We start from the raw sequence: 27,242 nt of genomic DNA on the forward strand, positions 1-27,242 counted from the left end.
GAAGCTCAAGGGTCCGCCAAGATTTTTTGGGGTGGGGGTGGGGGTGGGGGGTATTCAGCCATACTTTATGTGTGTTCTTGCGTGCGTTTGTATGTGCATGCATATATACTGTGGGAAACCCGCGCATCGCCACCCGATACCGACACGTGCGGCGCAGTACGGGTGCGCGCGTCCCACAGATCCCCTACAAAAGCGTCAGCGGACAAGATGCGGGGGGAGTTGCCGACGGGCTGGTCGGGTATGTGCGCGCGTGTGGTGGATGGCCGGCGTGGCGAAGGTTGATCGGTAAATGCAATGTACGGTGGCCTTGAGGACTTTGAATTGTGAGCTTAACTAGTGATCGTTCCTTGAACCAATAAATGTTGTCTGAGTTTTGAGGTAACACTGCATTCCGTCATTTGGCCAGACAGCGAGAACCCCAAAAATACAAAGGCAAAGTTGAAAAAAAATTCGGGGGAAGGGGACGGGTGCTGAACCCCCCATCCCCACCGCCCATGGCTACGCCAGTGATGAACATGTTATAACAACAACAAAAAAGGAAAACACACGTTGTTAATATTAATATGAACGAACACGTGTAGAGAAATAGAAAAGAATAAGTGAATTGTACAATAATAACACAGATCGACTACCAATCTGTATATGCGATCTCCCTAGTCTGGTATGAGATGGAAACTGTAAACACAAATTATTTGCATTACTCAATTCAAAACAGTTTATTCTCTCTGTCTCTGATTAAGACCCAAAAGCCGGCTAACTACGGCGAAGCCATGCCTCTACGGCCATGCAAATGCGTCTTATTTATAAGTACGCCTAACTCTCTCTATCGGAAGGCTTCGGGGGCTCGCGGTTGAGCGTATGGGTGGTGGGTTCCTGTCCGGGAAGGGACGACGCTGGGACGTCCCTGTCGGTCTGCAGGCTCACGATGGAGCCGAACCCGTGCCTGAGGCTGTGCGATCGGGTCGACCCCTGGCGAGTCTGCAGCATATCCCGCTGCAGGATGGCGGCGCCCACGCAGTCGCTCAGCAGATCCACCGTGCTCGCGGCACGCTGCAGAAGCCAGTGCACGACGGCCATGTAGCCCATGTTGTCGGGAGATAGGCCCACCACCGTCAGCAGCAGGGCAGCGCGCGCAGGACCTGCGTAGACGACCGACACAGAACGACATAGCGGCGGTGACTGCGCTCGCGAACCTTCCTGTATTCCGCTTCTCCTGCTCACTCAATCCATGTCGATGTGCATATTTCAGTGGCTGCATGCGGCATTTAGCATCCGCTATGTCAAGTTGTTAGGTTAGTTACTTCAGCCACCGCAAGGGGTCGCTGACGGACATCGACACCAATGGCAAGTTATTGGTAGATCTCTGCGAGCAACATAGTCTTGAGATAGTTAACGTGGGGCCGAAGTGTGAGGGGCAGATCACGTGGGAAGTCGGAAACAGGCAATCGAGCATTGATTATTGTCTCATGACAGAAGGAATATATGACAAACTAAGAGAGATGAGAATAGACGAGGAAGGCATTAACAGCTTGGGTAGTGATCATAAACGCATAATATTACAAATGGGATATAAAACTGAAAATAAGAACATAGAATCAAAATTTGGCAGCTTGTATCTAAATGACAAACAAATAACGAATGTAGCCGCAAGAGTCGAAGAAAAAGTAGACGAAATGCCAGGCAAAGACTGGAAGTATAGTGAGCTGCTACATATAATCACAAAAGAAATGGAAAAAGAGAAGAAAACTATTTGTTGGAAAGGAAAGAGAAAGCCAAAAAGTTGGTGGAACAAAGAAATCCGGGAGGCGATCGAGAAGCGACGTGAGGCATCGCGGGAGCACAGACAGGCAAAAAAAGAGAAGCGGCCACAGGACGAAGTCAACCAAATATGGGAAATATATTTAGAGCAAAAATCCATCGTGCAGAAATTAGTCGAGGCAAAAATTAAAGGTGAAAGTGAACGCTGGATGACAGAGATTCGCGAAAAGAAGAAGGCCGCGCCTAGGATATTTTGGAGCCACCTAAAAGCGCTAGGTAGGAAGTCTGTCACAATGCAACAACGTTTGGTAGATGAAGGAGGAAATCAATTGGAAGGGCATAAAGCGCTAGGTTACATCCGAAAGATAACAGCCGATTCGTTTAAAAAGGTCACCCAGGGGATTCCCCCGGTAGGTAATAGTACGCAAAGGAGTGCAACTGACGAAGGTGTAGTACTAGAGAATTTCAATTGGAAGAAGGCCGAAGGAAAAATTCCTAAGCGCACTACTCCGGGCTTAGATGGGGTTCCCGTCAGCCTCATTAACGAACTCGGACATAACACTAAAGAAGCACTGCTGAAAGCCGTAGAAAAGTGCTTACAGGAGCGGGAAATACCAGACAGTTGGCGGAAAAGTAGAATGAACTTAATCTATAAAGGCAGGGGAGAAAAGGATAACATTCGCTCGTATAGACCGCTAACCATTACATCGGTGCTATACAGGTTGGCGATGCAGGCAGTAAAATTAAAAATAGAAGCGTGGGTAGAACAAAATGATATTTTGGGAGAACTTCAGAATGGATTTCGAATCGACAGGCGGTTAGACGATAATCTGTTTGTTCTTACCCAGTGTATAGAAATATCGAAAATAGAAAAGAGGCCCTTATACATAGCTTATCTAGATATCACCGGAGCGTATGACAACGTTAATCAGGAAATTTTGTGGGATATATTGAAAGAAGTGGGCATAGGGGACGACTGTATACAGCTTTTGAGGGAAATGTACCGAGAAAATACAGTCTGTATAGAATGGGAAGGAATAAGTAGTAAGGACAGCGTTGAAATTAGCAAGGGGCTGAGACAGGGATGTCCTTTGTCCCCGCTATTATTCATGCTGTACATGGTGAGGATGGAAAAAGCGCTAGAAGGTAGCAACATTGGATTTAATTTGTCACACAAACAGGTCGGCACGATGGTTGAGCAGAAGCTTCCAGGTCTATTTTATGCTGATGATATTGTCTTATTTGCGGACAGTCAAGATGATATACAGCGACTGGCAGATATATGCGGAAGGGAATGTGAGGCTCTAGGACTAGGATTTAGTGCAACCAAATGTGGATTGATGGTATTCAATGATCACGAAGACCATGCGGTCTTCATACAGGGCCAAAAAATACCGAGGGTAAGCGAGTACAAGTACCTCGGAGTATGGGTAAATGAGGGGGATAGATATATGGAGGTACAAGAGAAAGCAGTGGTAGCAAAGGGAAAGAGGAATGCTGCAATTATGAAGCACAGAGCTTTATGGGGATACAATAGGTACGAGGTGCTTCGAGGGCTGTGGAAGGGTGTGATGGTCCCGGGGCTTACATTTGGGAACTCAGTGGTTTGCATGAAGTCAGAGGTACAATCAGGATTGGATGTAAATCAAAGGACGGTGGGCCGCCTCGCGTTGGGCGCTCACGGGAAGACGACAATTGAGGCTGTAAAGGGTGATATGGGATGGACAGGCTTTGAAGTGAGGGAAGCTCAGAGCAAAATGAGATTCGAAGAGAGGCTGAGGAAAATGAAGAAGAGTAGATGGGCAGACAAGGTTTTCAGGTATTTGTATAGAAAAAGCGTTGACACGCAGTGGAGAAAGAGAACTAGGAGGCTCACCAGTAAATATACGGCTAGCAGTGCGGGCGATATGGCAACAGGGAGCATTAAGCGGAAGGTCAGGGAGGCGGAGAGGACTTATTGGATGACAGCGATGGGAAAGAAGCCGGCTCTGAGTAACTACCGAAAGGGAAAAAACGAAATAAGGAGGGAAAGGTTTTATGATAATTCAAGGGGAAGCGCTTTACTGTTTGAAGCAAGGTCGGGCTGCCTTAGAACGCGAAGCTATAAAGCGAGATTCAGTAACGAAGACGAACACTGTACATGCTGCGGGGGAACTGGGGAAACGATGGAACATGTACTGATTGAATGTGGCGATATTCACCCAGGTATACGTGTGGGCACGAGTCTACAGGAAGCCTTGGGTTTTAGGGACAACAATGGAAAGCTGAACACGTCCGCGATAGAAATAAGTAAGAGACGGTTAGAGTATTGGTGGCAGAAGAGTAGAGATAAAGTACAAAAATAAATAATGGGGGGGGGGGGGGGGGGGGAATAAGGTCATTCTGCCTTAAGAGGCAGAGAGATAGACCGTGAATTTATAAATATTTTTGGTATAATAAGATAGATTTAATCAATGTAGACAAGGTATTAGGCCAGCATGAAACAAGGAAGTTTTTCCTTTTTCTTCGAGCATGGTGGCAGACATGTCACCGCCCCGTTATAAAGGGGACGCTCATAGCATCCATCCATCCATCCGTTCATCGGTAATAATAATTGTTGGGGTTTAACGTCCCAAAAACAACGATATGATTATGAGGGATGCCGCAGTGGGGGGCTCCGGAAATTTCGAGCACCTGAGGTTGCGGCCGCCGCGATGACACACTAAGCGTCAACGTGTGTGCATCCACGACAAAGACTGCCATGCCGGTCCAATAGCAATACACATTGTACGAATTGTACTTGAGAGAAAAAGAGGGATATGAGACAGGAAGCAAGACAGAAAGAACAAGAAAGAGGAATAAGTATGATAGAGAGAAATAAATAAATAAATAGAAATAAACAGAGAAAAAAAAAGACAGAAAAAAACAGAAGTGCAGAAGTGTTGTAACCACTTACGTGAAGACAAGTTACGATTTCGTGTTACGACTGAATCTTATTCAAGAGGGATCGACCATCTTAACGTTTCTCTAGCCTCACAGTGGAATGAACGGAAGAAGGGGAATTCGCCGTCATGGCTACGAGCGGCGCTGGCTAGGTTTACACGCACAGGTTTACATGCACAGAAATACCCGATAAGGCGGACGGGCGGACGACCGCCGCTGCCGCTCAATTAGCGTCGGACGCGCTATCCGAAGGTTGCAGGTTCGATCACTGCCGGAGGAAAGTTGTCTTTTCGTCCACTTTAATTTCTTCACATTTATATCGTAACTACTACAATGCAGTTAAAAGACTACAGGTAACGTCTCCTATACCTTCCTTGTCTGTTCAACTCACCGTGGCACGCGGCACTCACCGCGGAAGGTAGGCATGAGTCCGTACTCGCCGATGGTGGAAATGCAGCAAGAGGCGAGTAGTACAACCAGCGAGCTGATGGCGAGGCTCTCTCCTTGGAGCTGCGCCGCGAACAGCACGGCCACCATGGTGTACAGGGCGGTGCCGTCGTGGTTGATCACTGCGCTCATGGGCACGATAAGACGCACCGACTCGGGATGCAAACCGACCTTCTTCTCCAGGATGGCCATGGCTGCCGGGCTGCCCACCATGCTCGAGCGGGAGCCGAACGCGATGGCCAGCGGATGCAACAGGTTCAGGAAGAAGCGACCCGCGTCACGACGCACCTGAGGCCAGCGCGTGTATTGAAGAATCGGCATGGTGCTGCTCGCCTCAGATCATCGTTGTAAAAAAAAAAAATGTTCTGTTTTCTCGACTTAGAATAGGACACACTTATTTCGGAACACATAATTATCTCTTGTCTGGGGGGAAGGGGGGGACCTCCGCCCTGCGGTAGGTATTGAGCCCCTTCAGACAACTCCCCCCCCCCCCCACCTCTCCTAATGGCTACGCCAATGTACACGTGCCTATCTATACAGTTAGCTATCATTGAAGTGCGAACGCCGTGGCCGCGATCGAACCCGCGTCTATCGGGACAGCAGCCGAGCACCGTAACTATACTGTACCACCGCGGCGGCTCGTTAAGAATTGAAGGCAGTATCTGTGGATACGGGCAGTTATTAGGGAGTATAAACTACGTTTCGTGCACCTTAATCATGTAGAGGGCAGGAAGGAAGAGGAACGCGTGGACACCAAGTCCCAGCAGCACGGTGAACGAGTACAGGCCCAGGTGCCACACGACCATCGACACATCCGAGACGCGCGACACGTCGACGGCGATGAGAGCGCTCACGGCCATGGGCGAGAACCACAGCATCTTCTCGGTCATGCGCAGGAACTTTGTGCTGAGCACGCGCGTCAGCCGCAGGATGTAGTGCCCGCCTTCCGGGATCGGAGACTCGGCACCGACCATGGGGAAACATCCGAATTCGCTTCCCGCACAGCACGTAGGCACGAACTGCGACAGGGCGAAGCCGAGGAGCACGGAGAAACCCAGCAGGCCGAGGAAGTTCGTGTGGGTTAGCTTCTCTAGGTGGGATTCCTCGCCGAGATCTGCAACGGCGCAGAAAGTGAGGAAAAAAAAGTACAATTAAGTAAGTTGGCAGCATGTTACAGACTCTGTCAGGGTTGCCAGGTCGAAAAGACAAAAAGTAGCCGAAAGTATTGAAAAACCAGCCAAAAAAATCACAGTTTAACCGCAAGGGCAAAGCAATGAATGCGATAGCAGCAAATTGTAGTGTTATACGAAGTGACGATGGCAGCTAACTGTTTTGTATCCGATCTCGCATAACTACAAAACGCTAGTGTAAGAGAATACGGCCGCTCCAGGGAGAGATGCTCTCGGCATAGTCACTTTGCTTTGAGAGCGCAGCACGTAGAAGGGTATACGAGCCGCCCGCTGTGATGGCTGTCGAGATAGCGCGCGAGCCAGCGATCGCGCCCTTAGATTCAAAGTTCAAAGTTGCTCCTCGCACGACACCCCCCCCCCCCCCTCGCGGCGTCTTTTCATGGTCGTTAGAGACGGCGGGGCGTATCCTGTCTGCTTCGACGGCAGGCCTCCCGAGCGGGGTGATGTTATCGCATGCACCCTCCGAGTGACGGAAATGGGCCTGGCTCGTTTGATATCTACTTCGGCCGCGTTAGTCGCCTTCGCTCGCGCGCTTTTACCCGCGATAGAACATACGATGTGCGGGGGGATCTTATCAATTTGGACTTCATACCTGAGGGACATGACGGCGACGGCAAAAACCCGTCGGGACTGTCCATATAATTGCTACTGCAATAAAAGTAGCCAACTTAAGCCCCCGGCTGCAGAGATAGCCAAAAGTACACGCGTATGTGAAAACAGTTGCGAAGCTTTTATTTAAATGGCAAAATTTAAAAGCCTTTAGGCGAAAATGCAAATAAATATGGTGCGAGCACTTCAAAATCGGAATTGTTCAGATTTAGGCATTATTGGTTGACTTTAACAAACATTTAATTCAACATAATTAAGTGCCTTCCGCTATTGCACCATGCAGTGGGATTCTCTTTTGCGTTTTGCATGAGTTTTCTGAAAAGCACTTGAAATAACAGACAACAACCTTTTGGTGTCAGTAAAAATTAATATTGCATGAGCGTGCTAAAAATCACAGTTACTGTGATTCAATCCCAAATTGTAGCATTATTTGCACGGACGTTGCCACTCGCTTTGGCCGATAGCGGCTGCCCCGGCTCCTCGACTTTGCTGCCCGGCTTCGCGTCCATCCTTCGGGGCAGCCACGGAACCAGTCCTCGGGGCAGAAAGCCGGCTCTTTCTTTTAAACCATGCGCATCGCCACTGCGCAGTACGCGGCGCTATCTCGAGATAGCCGACGTGTGGTACTTGCGCAATCACTTGTTGCGTGATGACGAAATCTGTGAGCAGTTAGAATTTCCGAGTGGCAGTACGTATTCCCCGAATTTCAGCCACGCATAAAAAAGCCGCTGCTTTTGTATACCGCAAGCGCGAAATTCCCTCTAGGAAACAGGTAACGCACCTCGGCCATTAGTAATTTAGCATGTAAACAGTTGTAAAATGTTTCTAATGGTTTTGGGATGTTGAAGCACAACAATTATATTATAAAATATTTCGAAGGAACTTTTGTCATGACAATAAAACAAGCTTTTTTCGCGGTTTACTTATGTTTTGGCACCATACGCTCGATCGAAGGGGGCTGCGGCGTCGCCAGATATTCATAATTTGGCTCCAGTCGAGAGAACTTAAATGTAGCCAAGAATTAGCCAAGAACCTTTTCCGGCCGCCATCGGCCTAGAAAAGTAGCCAAATTGGCGCAAAGTAACCAAACCTGTCAACCCTGACATTGTAATACTTGAAGGTGAAAGCCTGCGGTACACTTGGTAATGCGTTAAGTAACTTACAATCGGGGACCTGACTTCTTGCAAGGCACGACAAGCCGCTGTTTGAGAGACACGCATTAAATTACCTTGACGCTCTCAGACCATTTTACTGTTCCTGTTCCCCTCCCCCATCCATCCCCGTTACAGATCGCCCTTTGTGCGCTCCCAAGCATCGCTTAGCGGTGCTGCTACTCTTGACAGGCAGTGCTATCTCTGGCAGAAAAATATAAACTGGGAATATACAGCGCTCGTTTTCCCTTCCCGCCACCGCGCTGCCACTCGCCTCCGTGCACGCGCAGAGCTCTCGCGGTGCACTTCCGGCGCCTCACCACATGCAGTGCGGCTTTAGAAAGTGCTCCGAGCTGGACAGGCACTTCCGAAAAGCGAACTTGATAATAGGGAACCCAAGATCAAGTTTGGGCTTGACGCTCGCGCGTCTGAGCTATGCATTACTGGGGGCAGACGCTGCCCGCGAAGGCGGTTTGTGGCCGGACTTGCCAGCGGCGGCGGCAAGGACACGTGGGCGCATGCGCTCTTAATTAGGCCCAGAGCACTGCTAGTCAGCAATAGTTACATTGTTACGCACTACAGATGCAGTCCGAGAGCTCTGCGCGTGCGCGGAAGCGGGGGCGGCAGTGTTGTGGCCGTGGATGCCCCCAGTTTCGATAAGAGCAGTGGCGCCACTCTACGTTGCTTCGGAAGTCTATAGGCTCGTCAATCACGTTTACGGTGTAGAGCAGACGATCGATGACAAGGACGCACGACTCAACGTGAAATGCATTTTCCAAGTCCGCGATAACACCGGCTACGACGCATACCTCGAGGTAAGTCTCATTCTGTCATATGTTAAAAATACCTAATGGGCTATATGTACTGCGAAATGTAGCCTTGCACGCTATCAATGTTCTGCTGCGTTGTGGACTATGAAGCATATAATTGTTGTTTTGATATGACATGCTTGCAGTAGCAGCCGTGTATTGCCGTGAACAAACGTTTGCGGCGTGCGAAAAAGAAAATTATATGGCCATGGCACTAAAGAGCATGAGAAGAAGTTTTCCGTGCCGCTGGTTTAGACCCGCCGATTTAGACGCGAGACAGCTATAGCTGAGCTTTAACCACTGCGAAGCAAGTTGAACTGCTCGCCTCGTTTTTTCGGCTCTCGCGTCATGCTTGCACTCTCTTTTTATGAGAATATCGACTTTACAGGTGTATAAAACCTGCTGCGGTAGCGCGGCTAGAAAATCGCACAAACTCCGAAGGTGCAAAGCAGGTACCAAGTGCCAGTTGTATTTAGCGGCTTATATGTATATATCACCTTAACAAAGTGACAAAAATAAAGCAGACCAGGAGAACGATATCAAAGTTTGCTGAAAATGCACAGACGTGCGTTCCGGCGCGATAAAGCAGCCTTCCTGACGCGTAAATTGCAGGCGCCGAACTTTTCACGATGTGCCGAGTTCAGTTGAATTCAACCCACAGCGCAACGCTAACTGCGGTATATAACGCGAGCGCGAACGTTCAGCAACGACGGCTAGGTACCGCAAACACGGGGAATCAAAACAAAGTTGTTTCTACCTACAACCGTAAGTGGACTATAATAATATCTGGGGTTTAACGTCCCAAAACCATGATATGATTATGAGAGACGCCATAGTGGAGGGCTCCGGAAATTTCGACCGCCTGGGGTTCTTTAACGTGCACCTAAATCTAAGTACATGGGACAAGGCTTGAAAGTTGGGCGAGTTGGTACGGGAACATCTTAAGAAAAAACTGCGCAGCAGGACGAGACACCGAGAAAGAACTGACGAAAACGAGCGCAGACTCACAACTAGTTTATTGAAAACCGTGTCAACCTTAAAAAGCCGCAGCAAAGGTCATGTGTCACAAACAACGAAAAAACACGCCAATCCACGTAACCAATAAACAACACCGGTCAAAGATTTCAAATTGACGATCACTGCCGCCTAGTTAATGATAGCACGTGGACCGCAGATAATCGAACTCCTTGTCGGACAAACTGATAGAGGGAGCGCTGACACATCTTTCACCCTTTCCTCTGATGTGGAAGGCCTCTATTATCTTGCGGCCCATGTATCTACTATCTCTGGACACTGTATCTACTATCTCTGGACACCATGTATCTACTATCTCTGGACGATTATCTGCGGTCCACGTGCTATCATTAACTAGGCGGCAGTGATCGTCAATTAGAAATCTTTGACCGGTGTTGTTTATTGGTTAGGTGGATTGACGTGTTTTTTCGTTGTTTGTGATACATGACCTTTGCTGCGGCTTTTTAAGGTTGGCACGGTTTTCAATAAACTAGTTGTGAGTCTGCGCTCGTTTTCGTCAGTTCTTTCTCGGTGCCTCGTCCTGCTGCGCAGTTTTTTCTTAATAAGTACATGGGCCTCAAACATTTTCGCCTCCATCGAAAATGCAGCAGCCGCGGTCGGGATTCGATCCCGCGACCTTCGAATCAGCAGTCGAGCGCCATAACCACTAGACCACCGTGGCGGGGCAATCGTAAGTGGACTTTCACAATGCGAGAAGGCAGCGAGTTATCCTTACTATAGTCGCTGCGTGCATGCGCCGCGTTACGTGCTGATTAGTCGAAGCGAACGAAAGCGATGAACTGAGACGGCCAAATCAGAAGGCGAGACAGTGCTGTCAGCTAGGACATACTTAATTGTCCTTACTGTGGTGATCCACGCTTGTCGCCTTTATTTCTCGCACGACCTGCCCGGGAACCGATACAGTTTTACAAGTGGATCGCGTGCCTTGCTGTTGTCTGCACTGTTATGGCAGCCCACGACACAGCAATACTTCGGACCTCGCTTCCGCGGGGTCGCTTCTGCCATCATCGCGGCAATGCAGCTTCGCACAGCAAGCACCTCGGTTCAGCGTGCCAAGTTGACGGCACGCCCCCCCCCCCCCCCCCCCCAGTTCCCCGCACCGACTGAACAACGTGCGCGCGCGCGCGCGCGTGCTGCCGCTGCCCACAAACAGGCTGAGTCGGCCGCGCCTATCCCCACTTTCGCCAGACCTTTCCGCCAGAGTCGCAGCGCAGCGCTGTCGCCGCCCCGTAAACTTGAGCTTGGGTTCCCTATTGGCCGCGAGATCGACCTATAGGTGGCAGCACCGTCGCCGGGTTAGTGTGGAGAGGCGTTCGGAGGCGCGTATACAAATGCACACGGCGGCGCTTCTTGTGAGTGGTTTGAGCCGATTGTCGGCAAATAAAATGCGTTGATTGCATCTTACTGGTAATATATACGCTCTTCATTGTTGAATCGAAGCACGAAGATCATCCAACGTTACTATTACTAGTGAGAGAAGCGCAATCGCCGATGAAAGGGATGCGCGCCCTGGATGACAGTCTGCGCTTACGCACTATATGACGTTTTTTGTTGTTTTCTCTGTACGTGTTTAGCTTGTGTTTTGTGTACTACGCACTGCATTAGCACGACTGAGCTACTTAAGTGTTTACTTCTTGTTCATTTGTACACCAGCCCATATTCCTGTGCAATGAGTTCAATATAGCACTGTTCACGCGAATACGCATATATACGCAGGTAAGAGTTTAGCACAGAGCTTTCATCGATTGATTACATGCACGACAATGATGCAACAAAGGTCCGGTTATTTTACGGAACAAGTGTCTTTTTTTTTTCTCAAACTAATAATGTCCGCTGCCTTCCATCAATTTATAACGACTCCACACAAACGCTCAAGATAATGTAAATAGAAAGGATGAGGTTTTGCGTGAAATTATGCGACATAAATGTAAGGCACGCCGTCGGGATTAATTTTGAACATCTGGGTCCTTGAAAGCGTACCTAAATCTAAGCACACGGGTGTTTCTGCATAAATTTCGCACCAAGTTAAAATTGCGCGCCGCAACTCCGTTTAACACTGCCGTGTCATTCCAATGTCTGTTTTTTTTTAGGGACAGTTTGACTACCGAAGTCTCAGACTTTACTTGATAGAAATATTTCGCTGTAGCGGGACCACGACCATACAATAAAAGGACATCTTAAGCACAACTAAAGCTCATCATGAACTGCAGTGCCACGGTTATACACGTAACAACAACGCGAAAGTGCATGAGCCTCGTTTTTGTTTACCACCGAGTCACTGAAACGCTGCATTCATACACTATTTATTGCTCCACATGTTTGGGACTATGCCAAGCGCACTTAACAATGTGCTTGAACCAGAAAGCGGCACCAACACTGAAATGATTCTGGCGAACGAAGGGTACGACACCAATACACAGCCCTCTCGAAAGTCGCACTCACTGATCTCATTACAATGCGCATGCAGCCGAGCAAGCCCATTTGCTTCTGTACACCCTGTTAGGTATACGTACGAGCAGTTAAACTCGCGCTAACAGAACAGAACAAACCGCCCTTTGAGAACGTGCAGGACGTACGCGCACATGCAAACACGACGTGGCTAGCAGACGACGCAGGGAGCAATCCACACTAGGCGCGCTTCAGCCAGTAGCCGCCAGGCGGCGACTCCGCTCGATCTCGCGGCCAATACCTGTGTACGTGTCTGCAATCCCACCCTTTCTCACGGTGGGCAATATATATGGGCTCTTTCACTGCTCTATGACAGTACTTGTGCTACTTAGAGTTTTGTTATTCTAGAAGTGGACTCACGCGTGATAAACCAACAAAACGTGGTCTGCTATGACATGAGTGAATGCAACTCACCTACATTCACCGTTGTAGCCGGGTGGTCGTCGCTGAGGTGTGTGTGGTCACTCGCGTTGTGATCAGGCACCACAGTTTGCGTCTACGGGAAATAAGAAAAGTGACCGTGTTTGTTTCTTCGCGTGAGCCCGTCTTCGCCTTGTTTCTTTACACCCATCAAGTTTTTCGACTAGCTGACTTTGGCGGATTCGTATTAGTTATTATTAAATTCGGTCGTTCTTTCACCGTACCCTGTACAGCGCTGTTTGTTACCGTCTAAATTCTGCAACTTTACGCGTCAAAACCGCGATACGATCATGACGCGCGCCTAGCTGGTGAGTCCGGACTAGTTATTTTGTCCCCGTCGATGTGCACTGTAACGTTTCCAATATGCAATACCGTGTAGCCCACCAAGCCATCCTCGTGAATGATCCTGTTAATCTCGCTGAAAGATGCACGAAGATGGACTCACCATGAAGACAAACGCTTCGATGAAGTTCTCCGGGATTACGTTCCTGTAGAAACACGAGGGAAACAAGACAGACATGCTGTTATAGGCAGTGTAGAGTTGTTCTACAGTTGACGGTGCTATAGATTCAATCACACGTGGTGATATGTGACGTACTGCAAAAACCTGATGTCTCTTTCAACATACGTATTACGTTAATTACAATTGGATCGTATGGCCCGGATGAGTCTGTAAAACACAATGCGTGAGCACGCTGTGAACACACTGTCAGAACAATCCATTCACACGTGAGCAATCTCTTTTTGGAGTATGGTAGTGACATATTACAAGGAACAAGAGGCGGAAGACCGACGCAGCCAAAACGCCTATAGATGCCCGGGCTTGGGACTCGGAACCTCTCAGTAAAGCCACCCGGTATACGTGCCACCCCGGCTGCGTTGCCAGCGCATAGCCAGGGCCCCTGCCTTTAATCGTTACTGCATTTTTCTGACGTACCATGCTCCATATGACTCTCTATTCTTTTGTGTTGCACAAGCGCAATATACTATATTACAATGATCGACTTTTTTTTTTTTTAACGCGAAATCGTTTCTTGGCTAGATTGACGAAAGCGCGCACTCAGCTGGCGTCCGCAGAAGCCGTACCCGGAAGGCACGTGACTTCTCGCCGCCGAAACACACTCCAGCGCCAACAACTGCCGCAGTAACCACCTGCAGCCGCGGCTGCGTTTCGTGGTGCTGGTGTCGCCATGGCGACACTCGCCGCGCGCGACACTATGCCGCGGTCGTGGCAGGGGCAACCACTTGCAGCCGCGGCGTAGAAGAGGGAAATCCCCGCGGCAGACTTTGCAGCACCCCTCCGTATCAACCCGGCCAAAAGAAGCGCTTTCGTGTTCGCATTTCATAAGAATATGCATAGGGACCCTCTGCAACTTCTGTTGTTTTTCGTGTCCCTTTAAGGCGCGCATGTTCTCTTCAGCGTAGCGTGCAAGCACTCTCGGCGTGCCTGAATATGTCGAGCAGCGAGTCGGCCCTAATGGTGGCGTTGTATCGCTTGTATGGTGGCAGCTTCTTCGCCCCGACGCCAGGGCGCATGAGGAGTGCGGTGAACATGCCGCAGGTCGCGGACCACAGCGTGACGAGCGAGAAGTAGGCGACGGTGCGCAGTGCGATACGAGCCCCTTCCGCCGTCGGCTGCCCGCCGAGCGTGCTCACCACGCTCGTGATGAACAGAGGAATGACCACGCACTGCAGCACCCGCACGAACAGCTCACCCGGAAGACGCAGCAGGCTCCTCTGCGAGCGTCGAGCGAAGGATATTTGACATGAGGCCTAAGGCGGGAAACGATCGAGGGCTTACAGAGACACTGAAGTGCAACAACTAATCAATTTAGTCTGATAAATTATTCTTTGAAAACTTTATTTTCAGTAATATTATTGGCATAGGTTTATTAATACAAAAACGAAGAGTCAAAGTTTGATTTTTAAATTTCGCGCCGATATACCTGACATGAAGGTCAGCGAGAGGTCAGATATATCAAAGTTCTCGTTCGTATTTCAGTCTCGATGGCTCAACGAAATTGCCTAAAACTCGGTATGTTACGCCTCCGGCCCCATTAGAGGACAATTTCGTTTTTTACCGATCACAAGCTATGAAGGCCTTAGCAGACTCCGGCAAAATTTATGACGTCACGGTGACTTTGTGCGGAAACTGCGGAAACTTCCAACGGGGCATCGGAACCCACACACACACACACACACACACACACACACACACACACACACACACACACATATATATATATATATATATATATATATATATATATATATATATATATATATATATATATATATATATATATATTGTCAGTTTTCTTTTTTGTTTTGCGCGTTTTCTCGCTTGCCAGATCTTCTCGCAGCAAGAGTGGTGCTTATAGTATTATTAAAGGCAAACTCATTTGTACTTATTAATATTATTATTATTTGGTTTCCTGTCAAGAATGCTATGATAGTGCGCATGGCGTTTGTGAGCCGGAACTACCAATTTTTTTTTTCTTGCTCTGCTGGGCGAGAGGACCGGTGGAACCAAGACGACGCTGGGTAGTTTAAACAAGGATACACTCTATAAGAAAGCTGCTCAATCAGTGTCTTCTTCCCTCTCGCGTACGGCTCATTCTAAGCTGGCGTATCCGACTGCCCGTTCCAGGCCGCGGAATACAGTATGCCGTAGCTCTCTTCTTGGCGGCGGAATGTTGTTGTGGCTGAAGATGAAGACGCACCCGCCGGTACGTGCTAAGCTCGAGGGCGGGGGTTCGATTCCCGGCCACGGCAGCCGCATTTTGATGGGGGCGAAATGCAAAGAACACACGTGTGCTTAGTAGCACGGTGGGGAGGCAGGGCGTGCAAACACGGACACGATGGAGAAGTCAGGACACCACAAACGCCGACTAACAACTGAAAAGGCGCACAACGGCGGAAAAGAAAGAAGGCACGAAAGCTTATCTGCGCATGCCCATGCAATAGGCGAAGCTATCAATCCGGCACGCGTGGTGGTCTACATGAGAGATAACTATCCAGACACTTGATTTCTTCTTTATGCAGGTTAACCGATGGTTGGCTCACGCATGCGCTGCCACTATTATCGATATGCCATGCCTCAACCATTAAACGCGTTTCTTCATTCCTGTGCCGGTACAAAATCGCGCATTCATCGAATTTTGGCGTGCACTTACACTCTTGAGAACGTAAAGATAAACTAGATGGCGTTTGTGGTGTCTTGACTTCCCTCTCATGTGTCCGTGTTTGCACGCCCTGTCTCTGTAACATGAATACTTACCAACTAGTTCAACTCTATGTTATTCTACGCTTTAGTTGCACGTTAAAGAAACTCAGGTGGTCGAAATTAATCCGGACTCCTGCACTACGGCGTGCCTCGTAATCATATCGTAAATGAATTATTATTGACAAGATGAGGACGCTCACCTGCAGCTCGGTGAGGTTGAGTGTATTCAAAGCGGCCCCTATTGCGAAGCCCAGCACCAGCGAGATCAGCACAAAGAAGACGACCAGGTTGCTCATCACCACTTCGAGGATATCGGGGCGTTGCTCCACGTCCTGCTGCGTTGTGGGAAGGGACAGACGTGGACCGACAGTGAGATTAGTGGAATGACGAAAGCGTCAACGAATAACAGAAGAATTTCGATACTAGGATGACCAGGCTTCGTACGAAGATAAAAATAAAAGAAAGCCCCGTTACTCTGTCCAAGTTTGTGGCGCTCTGTCCTTGGAAGGGACAAGAAAAACAGAACCGATACTTCATAGGACGGCCAAGAATGCACTGCAAATAGAGGGGCGAGATTAATAAAAATTTATGTTCATGCTAATCCTTTCTTCGCCAACGTATACGATGAGTATATGTTCAATATGGTGGGTGCGCGATTTTTATTGTTACAGTTTGCTACCTGAATAACGTTTATCGAAATATGAACCAGAATCTGCGTTCAAGAACTCCTGTGGGAGATAGGGTTGATTAAGGAAACTTAGGTCACAAATTCCTAACGATGAGGGCAAGTTTGACCAAACGGAGGAGCCAAGAGGCTTTATCTTCAGCGACACATCTACTTGAACCCGACATACTAAGTTGCTTAGGAAAACACATACGTAAACTAACAGTTAAGCTGCCCCTATAATCATCAATTATGGTTAAAGCTCACTTAAAGGAAACTGAAATCAAAGGAAGAAGACATTTGCCGCTACAATTGGAGATGCACCCCGCATGGGATGCGTTGGGCTCTGCGTATCTACACCCTTGGAACTAGCAATGGTGGTCATTATGTCCGATTTCTCAAGTATTCGATCACTTCTGCACATGTAAAAGACAAAGTAAGAAGAGTTTCAGCTAGGAGTTCTGGCCATGACGCCAGTCGAGTCGAAACGGCCAACATGACATCTCGTATACATCTTCATCTAGACTCCGCGGTAGTTCAACAATTGACGCTATTAACAGCCACACAATGCGCCATCGTCCTTTAAAGCGAACTATTTGTGAATTTTTCTGGAGCAAGAAAGAAAGAAAGAAAGAAAGAAAGAAAGAAAGAAAGAAAGAAAGAAAGAAAGAAAGAAAGAAAGAAAGAAAGAAAGAAAGAAAGAAAGAAAGAAAGAAAGAAAGAAAGAAAGAAAGAAAGGTTTTTATTTCTTCTGTAACATTACAGAAACGGTAGAAAAAGCAAAAGGCGCCAAGGCCTGACTGAGACTCCTGCTCCGTTCGCAGATTTAGCTGCAGCGAATGTGCACGATAAAAGGATGTCAAATATTACCATCTTAGAACAGCAGTGTCAACTGCTGTCAACTGCTGTCAATTGCTGATTTTGTTGACTATTGCTGCTGTTGTTGCCGCTGTGTAACAGTAAAAGTCGCCCTTAAAGTCGACACTAAAGAGAAAAGCGATTTTTTTTTTCGTATTAGGCAATTACTCTTTCACAATACTAAAATCAGCACGCTCGCCGGGAGAAGACGCTTGGGAAGCGAGAGAACACGCAAAAACAAAATGTGGGTGGCGACGTCACCTTGAAATTCCCGCACCAATCGCCGTGACGTCATAGATTTTGACGGCGTCTACTAGGGCCTACGTAGTTCCTAATCGGCAAAAAATCTGTAAGTTGTCCTCTGAGGGGGCCAAAGACTTAACATACCAAGTCTCAATGAAGTTTGTTGAGTCAATGCCGCCAAAATAGGAAAAATTCACTTTAAAATTCATGACGTCACGCGCGGAGGTTTCGGCACGAAACTTAAGAATGAAACCTTTACCTTGATTTTCCCCTTTATAAATACGCCTATGATGGTGAAATGAACGACATTATATGTCTCAGGGTACACTTTATCAATCTAAACCGATACATTGTTAGTGTCCCTTTAAAGAAGTAATGCGGCATAATCAGTATGACCATGCCTGACATCCAGATGCCACTTCCAGTCAGCCAAGTGGCCTCCGGGTATGCACTTCCGGTCTGACGAGCACCTCCGGTTTCGATTTCCTGTCCGTGCACAACTTTCCAGTCTAGACTTTGCTTCCGATTAAAGCCGAGGTATACCGTGGAGATTGTACCCAGTTACAGGAAGTGGACGGAAGGGGTCCAGGAAGACACCACGTCGTGCTTATCTGAAAATTAGCTGTATGGCGAAGACGTGAAGAATCTGCATTGTGTGCAGGTCCCAACAAGACGCGACTGATATACTGTATTGCAGTGTTTTTTTTTTTCTAGTGCTCCTCGTTCTAATGTTTTGCTAACTTCTTATGGAAGTATCCGTGTGACGCACGAGGTAGGACTTCGCGCGTGATGCTAATTTTCTGCTCTTATACCTCCGAGGAACTCTGTACTTACCTGCGAGCTGTGGCTACGGACGCTTCCCTTGCGCACTCGCTCGTGGCTCACGCTATCCTTGGAGGCGACGGAGAAGCCGTCGTGACGCTTGAGGCGGCCGCTCGGCGGACCTCCCGTGGACTGCAGCCTCTGGGAACGCCTGCTGCTGCCACTGGTCTGCGCAGTGCGTATTGCGTCGTGAAGCTCCCGCTACCTTGCTCGCTGTTGTAGTGGTTCAATACAACGGCCGCTATGTACGGGCCGCGCTCACTTTCTTGAGCGAAGAACGCATGTCAACGTGTATAGTGCAGTGAGCACGTTAGTATGCTGGCACTCATCTTCGTTGTTCAGCGCTTTGAAGAAACCAGAGTGGACGTTCGACCACGTTGGTAATCCATACGAACGTTTAAAAAGAGCGGAGCGGACTTGGACAAGAAAACAAGGACGTGAACGGGAAATATGTAAAGGACATGATTTTGCTGGAGTTGTGTGCGCGCGTGCGTTCTACGGCTCCAATTTGACGGACTTGTTATTTTCTTACCCTCCTTTTTTTTTGTCGAAGGCGGCGCAAATATACAGTGCTCTGTTGCGATTAATAAACTTCAGCTGTAAGACAGTGCTTTTCCTGCCTGCGTATTCTACTGACCCCTCGCTGTTTTTTTTTGTTTTTTTCACTGTTGTATCCGTTAGCCTTCAGCCGAGCCAGAAGTTCAGGGGAAGACGAAGGGGGGGGGGTGGGAGGAGGAGGAGGAGAGTCTTGACACCCCTCCTCCTTTTCTGTGATTGGGGGAGAGAGGTCAAAGCATGTACATACACGGAGCCAAGGAAGGCAGTTGTTACCTTGACGAACGCAAATCCACTTGTCGAAACGTCAGCTCCAGCGACACTCCCTATTCAGTGATTTTCCACCTCTTTCAACCGGTTAGCTGTACTTTGTTTTTCATTATTTCAATAATCATCTCGCCTACTTATTTCCTTTTTCGGCGATAATGATGAGCAATCTTTAGGTGTCGCACGAGCACGTTGCAACGCACCAGAAACTTCTCCGTCGACCTGAGGTTGCCTCGCTCCAGTCTCTTGGGCGCCGGGCACACCTGCGGCTGCTGGTCCGTAGGCGCTGCATCCTGCGAGCGACAACCCACGCTCTTAGTCTTCGGTGTCCCATAGTCCGTGACCACAGGCACAGGCGTGCGCAGGGTCGTGTCCCGCTGCCTAGCCCCCTCGTGCGCACGCGTACGTCCACAAGTGTGTTATTTAGAAACCTAACTTCGAGATCAGCTTTAGTTCTTTCGAGCTCAACGGGACTCGTGCGTTCATGCGGGCGCGTTGAGCGCGAGAATTTGGCGGCGAGCTCTGCCCTCTACGGTGAAGATCACTGCCGATCCTCACCGTAGAGATCGTGTATTTCATGCTAGAAAATTCGGTGCTCATTGCATTAAAGACGACGCAGTGAGCATATACAGGTATTGAAGGCTGGGAGACTTGGCAAGGACACGATGGTGGTCTGGACAGCCTCAGGGCAGCTACATTGCGCGGCGTTAGAGCTGTAGTGGACACATACTCATTGTGTCTCTTGTCCTCTGGATATGGCTACGGTGCAGCCTGATAACCAGTGCAAACGGATCACCTATTGAAGGCCTTAAAGGCATCGATTGTTCACATTATTACACCACAAGCCTCGCCCATAACTATAAAAAAGTCACAGTTTCGCCGCAACGGCGAAGCAATGATTGCGATAGCAATAAATTGTAATGTAACGCGAAGAACGGAAAGCAGCTCGAAGTTGCCAGCGCATCGCTCGAGCCCAAAGGACGCACGAAAAGAACGCACACAGGACGAGCGCGAACTAATGCGTCACAGCTCGACACTTGAAGCGTACTGCTCAAACATAAAGCAGGACGCACGAAACAAACGAACAGGTACACACAAGACGAGCGCGAACTAATTGTCACAGTTGTTACTTATTTCTGTTTGAACAGCGCACTCCTTTCGCAAACGCGGCCGCTGCAGCGAGCGAAGCGAAGCACCCCACCGGCCGCCCCTTCTTTCCTTGAGATAAGCGCACGAAAGCGACGACGCCCTGTAGAGCGAACAGCAACGGCGTTCGCAGGGGCGGGGCGACGATCTTTAAAGCGCGCAACACGCGCGCACGTCGCGCCATCTATGTGGCCACTAAGAAAGCATGCTGAATTACATGGTGTATATAAATAGCTCGCCGTTAGCAGGCTGATAGACGGTGCTGTCGTGGCCTAACGTCTAACGCGGCGGGCTGCAAAGCGAGAGGTCGCCCGTTCGATTCCGCGCGTTGGAAAGAATTTCTTAATTATTTTTCTTTGTGGCTTTTCTATATATATACATACTTATACATATACGATGAATGACGGCGACGGGGACGGACATTTTCCAGCCGAGGCTGTCCATATGATTGCTATCGCAATAATAACTACTTGCTATTTGCTACTTGCTACTCACTATTTCAGGCAATAATTTGTCGCATGTCGGCGCTGTGTTTTGGTCGCTTTCCTGTTTTTTTTTATGAACCACCGCACTGAACATATGATTCTGCATACTGTATTTTTGCTGCTGAACACAATTCCATGCATTAGAAGCACATAGGAGCGCTTTAGTTGCATTAGAACCAAGCGTTAGGGGACGGCCGCAAGATTATCACGAACTCAGCGATTATTATACTAGTGCATAGGATAAAAGTGGCACCTCGGTCGCGGTCGGTCCTCTTGTTGCGTCCAAACTCATCGCCGTTCCTGAAGTCTCGATATACGTCACACGTTCGGGGAAAGACTGATGATGCGATTACGATAGACTCCAATCTGATGATGATGATCGTTACGCTGATGAAGACGACGCGTCCTTGTAGCATGGCTGGTGCCCACAAGTAGGATCGGGTGGTTGAATTCCAGATGAGGTGGATTGAAAATGAACTTGAAAAATAATACTGCTTCATATAGAAATAGGTTGGTGTAGCCAAGGATTGAGATCTATGAAATTGTGATTTAATTGAAAATAAAAAGCAGGATTGACGTACAAAATATTTATTTGAAAATTAATTTTAAAAGTAAGACTTCACACGATGTACGCTTTGTTTTCCTTGTGAAATATCTCACTGCGTCAAACGCGTACGTCCCTCTGATTAAAACTGAGAATAGAAATCTCGAAAGGAGGTAGTGTTCAAGCTCCTGAATTCGCACAAAGTTTACTAGACGCTTGTTCACAAGCCCATGTTGTTTACAAATCACGCGTGCGCATGTAGAGCGTTGTATCGCCTAAGCGGAAGGGGCTACGTCGAACCGTGGCCTCCGCGATTAGCTACGACCACGCTCCGTTGCTCAGCGAGTTGCCGGAGTTAACCGCGAAGGTCACGGTGGAACTTAGTAAAATAACCTTGCTTAGAGAGAAATAACGGCTTACAAGTTGGAGATCTGTGCACATAGGCTGTCTCTCTCTGCCTTGCACACGCACACCTACGCGCAAGCGTGCGTGTACCACGTATACGCCAAAATCGAACTGACAAACTATTTGTGAACAAAGCGCACATGCTCCAAATCTATATCTAGTGTGACGTTGTGCGCAGTTTCAACTGACTTGACGTCGCGAAGGCTGATTCAACAGCGTAGCTGGTGGCATCAGTTTTAGCTTGACCATTGCCGAACATTCCAGAGCGAATGCGAGACCCTCAGCACTTCCAGGATGATTATCAGCCGGTCCTCCTCCCCACAACACCTGATTGCCTCCCGCCATAGCTTGGCTTTTGCTCTCCTCCTCTCCACCCAGCTTCACCCTCTCCACGTTGCTACCCTTTCTATACCAGGCTCAACTCGCTGCACTAGGCTTCCCTCTCACCCATTTACTTAGCTTTACCCATGCTCTCCCTCTCGTCAGGCTTCGCTCTCGCAGCTGGGCTAGAAAGTGCGGACCACGGATCCCCAGGGATTTACCTCGGCTTTAAACAGCGCCGCCGTTAAAAGGCGGCGATCGGACTAGTAAAGACGCAGCTCTTTACTTGGTGAACTTGAGCCCAGTAAAGCAAGCAACACTCACTGTACAGTCTGAATCACACTTCTCGAGGGTCGAGCTCGCGGCAATGGACGCTGGCGCCGTGCGTAACTGCATCTCACGTTAGCTACAAATTTCCGTTCATGCGTGAATTATAGCACAAGGACCTAGCATGCAGTACGACTATGCTTGATATCATTACGGCGTCTGTCTCCGCATAATTTTTTTTGTCTGTCTTTTTTGCCTGTCTTCTTCAAGGCAGCAACAGACGTTCAATAAAAGATACAACTTCTGCCTAACAAAGGTTCGATTCGTTGTCTTTTGATTGTAAGCAAGACCCTTGGTACGTGCTTGCTTAGACCTACTCACTTGCCATCATGCAGTCCACTCCCGGGGCTGTTGAACGTTTCTTCTTCTTGTAGGCGGCTGTGATGTGTCGTCCATCCGATATCTTAAAGTGATCCCCTGGTGTCCGCTTTGTACGGACGTAAAGATGAGTGTTCGGGTGCGTTGCTTTCGCGAGAAAAACTCACACAGTGGCAGCACGTGAAATAAATTACGTTTTATTTAACAATGGTCGTGATGATCAAGGAATGAAGGTCGCCAGCTGCTGGCCTTATGTACAACGTGCATCAAAAGAGCTGAAAACTCGCATCAGCGAATGTTCCCCGTCCTCGCATTCATTTTCCTTCTTTCTTCTAGTCTTACGTTCACGACTGGGTAATTGTGTCGGTCAAGAATTTAGTCACACAGGCAATTTTGATCACGATCAGGGCCGATCCGGATTAGGCTTGATCTGGATAAGGTGCTGCTGCACGGTCACTTTTAACTGCGATCAAACCCGATCGGGATCAAGACGATCGCGATCTGCGCATCGCGATTTGGCTGCCAGATCGCGATTTGACTGACGTCTGTACCAAACTCGATCCAGATTAGGGTGAACCGTGTAGCAGCGACGATAGTTAATCGCGATAAATATCCGATCCGTATTGGTCCTAATCCCGATCAAAAATGCCCGTGTGACGCCGGTATTAGACACAAGGCTTACGCGCTTCATAGATTACAAGGGGCACACTCCCAGCTCTTATTACACTCACTGCTTAACTAGAGGAATAGTGTACAAGTTGTTGGGGGTAGGCTAAACTCGTGTCTGGGAGTCACTTTGTGGCACACAATACAGCATATACTCTTAATCCTTCAACATCCATCTATTCACTATCTACAAGCAACATGAGGAATGGAGTGAGTAGGCTTCAGCGCAATACCGAACACCATGGTATAGAGTGTTGTATAGAACGAGTAACCTTTGAAGCCCCCACCGCCCTACATTTTCAGACGCCCGCATCGAACTAGACCTTAAATGATAATTGCATATATTCGATAAAGATTTGTAATACTTCACTAGGAAACACGCTATGATGGTGCTACTAGTAGGATACCTCTTATTTTACACGTGTTACCTGAACATTGAAAAACATCGGGTGTCTAATATACTTAAGAGCATCGTACCGTATAGCTGAAGTAGGATACTTGGCGAGGACAAAAGGGACAAGGTCCTCGTGAAAGTGCGCTGCTTCACCTATACGGTATGATGAACAATCACCAACTAATCACCAAACCTATACGATTTGATGATCAATCACCAGCTTTCAACCTTATCGACAGGCACGTAGCCAGAATTTTTTTTCGGGGGGGGGCCCAAGGCCTAATTGTTCGAAAGAAAGTATTTCCATGGCAAAAATAAAACAAAAGTTGCCGGGAATATAGAAGGCCGGACGAACTTCGGGAGGGGGGGCGCCCCCCCCCCCTTGCCTACGTGCCTGCTTATCGATACTTCACAACAATATTCTTCCGCTGTTCTAAATATCGAGATAACTCCATATATGCACCCGAAAGAAAACAATTACCAGCATGAGACGTTTGTCGTTTCATTGCGGCCCATAATAAATTACGAATGTCCTGCATTTGGAATGGTAACCTTGCGTACGCGCAGCGCACGACGGTCATGGCAAAATGCGTGACAGAAGAGGACGATATGCGTGACATCGACTAGGCAGCTCAACTTTATCATTTAGGCGTCCGCCAGCAAATGCTCTCCCCGCACCGCTATATCAAGCGCAGTTATTAAATAAGACAATTTACAGCGAGTGGTACGTTCGAAACATGAATGATTTGCGTCGCCTGTCGTCCAAATTTCACGTGACGAGGGTGAAAGGATAACCTGCATCTGTGCACACATTCACGCTGTTTGCGACAGTTCTAAGCTTGGGACGAGATCAGAGGTGCGTTTTTGTCAATTTATCTATCATGTCGCACAGTCGCACAGGCAGGATGGTTACACAAACGTGATTTAAAGAATGCGAGTCCGATTGAGAGCTTTTCGATAACATCTTGAATGATTTCTGGACTACGAATGCCCGTGGAGTAATAACACGCAGTAAGTAAACTCGAAAGTGTAAACAAACTTTCCAGCCTTCCTGCGGCCGGCGCTGCGACATTCTCGACTGTTCCAGACAGTAAACAGTTTCATACGTAGGTCAACAGAGAGGAGTTTAGCGCAAGTGTCAGATAGAGGGAAACTCAAAGGGGATAGGAAGACAGCGCAGCTTCTCAGTGTATGTCTTTCTTACTTTGTGGAAGTATTAGTTCGCTATAATCTTTCACGGTTATGATCAAATAGTCTTTGAGCATCGTGCAGATTAAGTCTTTTAGAGCAGCGGAAACCTTGTGCGACTGCTACTGATAACATATTACAAAGACGTATAATTATGCACACAAGACAGTAACTATTTATTGTCTCGCGAAGTCGCTGCGATAAGGTAGATAATTTTAAGCCTTTCTAATTGTTTTTAGTCTAATAACAAATGAGAAAAGGTAATGCGTTATCCAAAACAGGATACTTATGTCGCACTTTACGCAACCAAGCGTTTACAATAAGCGAACAGGAAAAGAATGTACGGTAAAAACGATAAGACAGCTGTACGGAACCCGCCGGTGCCAAGCCTTATTTTGCGTAGCCACTGTCTTTTATTAACCTGCCTGACGTATACATTAGCACTAGATTGTTCCTCTGTCGAGCCTCATAGGAAACTGCATAATTTCGCTATGGCCTTCGAGATCACGCGGGATTCTTGCGCGCTGCCCGATTTCGGAGGCCATACTTTCACCATCTTGACAGCGCGCGCCGCTATTCGTTCACGATGACAGAAGTGCTCGTGAGCCCCAGCCAAGCATTTGGAACCGCGTGGAGTTTTCAGCTGGGTGTTTGAGCTAGCTCGCGACGAATGGCTTTTTTGGCTCCCGCAACTGTAACAGCCACGCGAGCTATACGCGGTGAGTTTTAAACGGGCCAGCAAGAAAGTGTGCGACTTGACCTCTCGCGTCTAGAGGGACCGTGGACGACCCTCTGAACCATTTAAGGCCCGGCCAGCAAGGACAACTGTCGTCTACATGGACGTGATGACGGTGTCCTTGGAGCCCCGGCCATCTGAGCTGTGAGGCTTCTCCAGGTCCTTCAGACTGAGGCGTTCGACGACGCAGGCACCCACGGCGTCGCCCAGGACGTTGATAGCTGTGCGGAAGCGGTCTCTGTAAGGGAGAACACAACAACAACGTCGAGTGAGAACTCCATGTGCGTGTGCTATAGGTCTCAAAATGGGGCACATCACAGGGCCACTTACACAGAATTAATGAATTCTTTTCAGTGAAGCACGAATTCCAAGTACATATTTTATGGCAGATGCAGTGATGCACAACAGAACTACAGCAAATCATCTTAAGTTAGTATATAACCGAGTTGTACATATGTAGTTCAAACAAAAGAAGCCAACACTTGCATTTCCCACTTCTTGATATATACCGCCTGCACATTTTATTTTTGTTTTGAAAGTTTTAGGGCTGTAGTAAGTGCTTTTAAAGAGTACTTTACTGAGCGGTTAGTACGGCTAAGCTTCGTTCAAGCAAAGTGTAACCGTATTCGGACATATACTTACAGGAACCAGTCGACGACGATGATGAGTGTAATGTCGTCAGCAGGTAGCCCGACGGCGTTAAGGACCATCACCATGGTAACCAGGCCCGCCTGAGGAATTCCTGCGGCACCGATGCTGGCAGCGGTCGCCGTGACGCTGCATCGACCGCATACGATAAGTACAGCGTCCGTCGTAACAATGATAATAAAAAATATATTTCGAACAACGTCAGAGGTGAATCGAATGTACTTGCATTTCCTGGTAAACAGTTGCAAGCGATGTCACGCGGCGGGAATAACAAGCCCGGCTCTCCGGTCATGCCGGAGACTAAACACTACCACCGGACGCAATTGAGAGATCAACGACACTGACTGCTGGAATTTCAGCGGACATGTTTCTTTTTTTCTTTTGCAGCGACAGTGTCGTCGTCCTCTTGTTGTGTTCGTAACATTTTAACGTCGATGAAATGTCACGCACGTTCTTACTGCCACAAGCACGCCACTTTTTATGCCACGGATGTTGAAAGATAGCAACACGTGAGATGTTATTTATATTGTTACTTATTTATATTGCCGCGACGTGAAAACATATATATATATATATATATATATATATATATATATATATATATATATATATATATATATATATATATATATATATATAT

General features: G+C 48.1%; 2 protein-coding genes across 5 annotated transcripts in view; both read right to left on the reverse strand.

Moving 5' to 3' along the window:
* Positions 1 to 721: 721 nt before the first annotated feature.
* Positions 722 to 22,253, reverse strand: LOC119404326 (putative sodium-dependent excitatory amino acid transporter glt-3). Its single transcript, XM_049419350.1, has 8 exons — positions 22,194 to 22,253; positions 19,628 to 19,717; positions 18,615 to 18,770; positions 16,216 to 16,350; positions 13,235 to 13,277; positions 5,838 to 6,241; positions 5,091 to 5,415; positions 722 to 1,139 (listed from the first exon to the last, which is right to left on the reverse strand). Exons 1-8 carry the CDS (start codon positions 22,251 to 22,253, stop codon positions 814 to 816), a joined length of 1,539 nt encoding a protein of 512 aa, XP_049275307.1. The 3' UTR covers positions 722 to 813.
* An 898-nt stretch (positions 22,254 to 23,151) lies between these two features.
* Positions 23,152 to 27,242, reverse strand: part of LOC119404547 (excitatory amino acid transporter 3) — a 54,132-nt gene continuing 50,041 nt past the window's right edge. For all 4 annotated transcript variants that reach the window (XM_037671086.2, XM_037671088.2, XM_049418923.1 and 1 more), the window contains exons 9-10: positions 26,597 to 26,731; positions 23,152 to 26,192 (exon numbers count right to left, since the gene is read on the reverse strand). In XM_037671086.2, coding sequence (XP_037527014.1) covers positions 26,051 to 26,192; positions 26,597 to 26,731 — 277 coding nt within the window. In that variant the 3' untranslated portion in view covers positions 23,152 to 26,050. The remainder of the gene's footprint in view (positions 26,193 to 26,596; positions 26,732 to 27,242) is intronic.

Source organism: Rhipicephalus sanguineus, chromosome 9 (assembly GCF_013339695.2).
Source record: "Rhipicephalus sanguineus isolate Rsan-2018 chromosome 9, BIME_Rsan_1.4, whole genome shotgun sequence".
Taxonomy (NCBI): Eukaryota; Metazoa; Arthropoda; class Arachnida; order Ixodida; family Ixodidae; genus Rhipicephalus; species Rhipicephalus sanguineus.

Excerpts from the sequence above, each read along its gene's own strand:
- LOC119404326 (XM_049419350.1), bottom strand. The coding sequence starts at position 22,253 with ATGGTCAAGCTAAAACTGATGCCACCAGCTACGCTGTTGAATCAGCCT. Across the intron at positions 13,278-16,215 it reads TCAACCTCACCGAGCTGCAG|GAACGTAATCCCGGAGAACT; the intron begins GTGAGCGTCCTC and ends GTGTTTCTACAG. Across the intron at positions 5,416-5,837 it reads CTGCCCTCTACATGATTAAG|GTGCGTCGTGACGCGGGTCG; the intron begins GTGCACGAAACG and ends CGCTGGCCTCAG.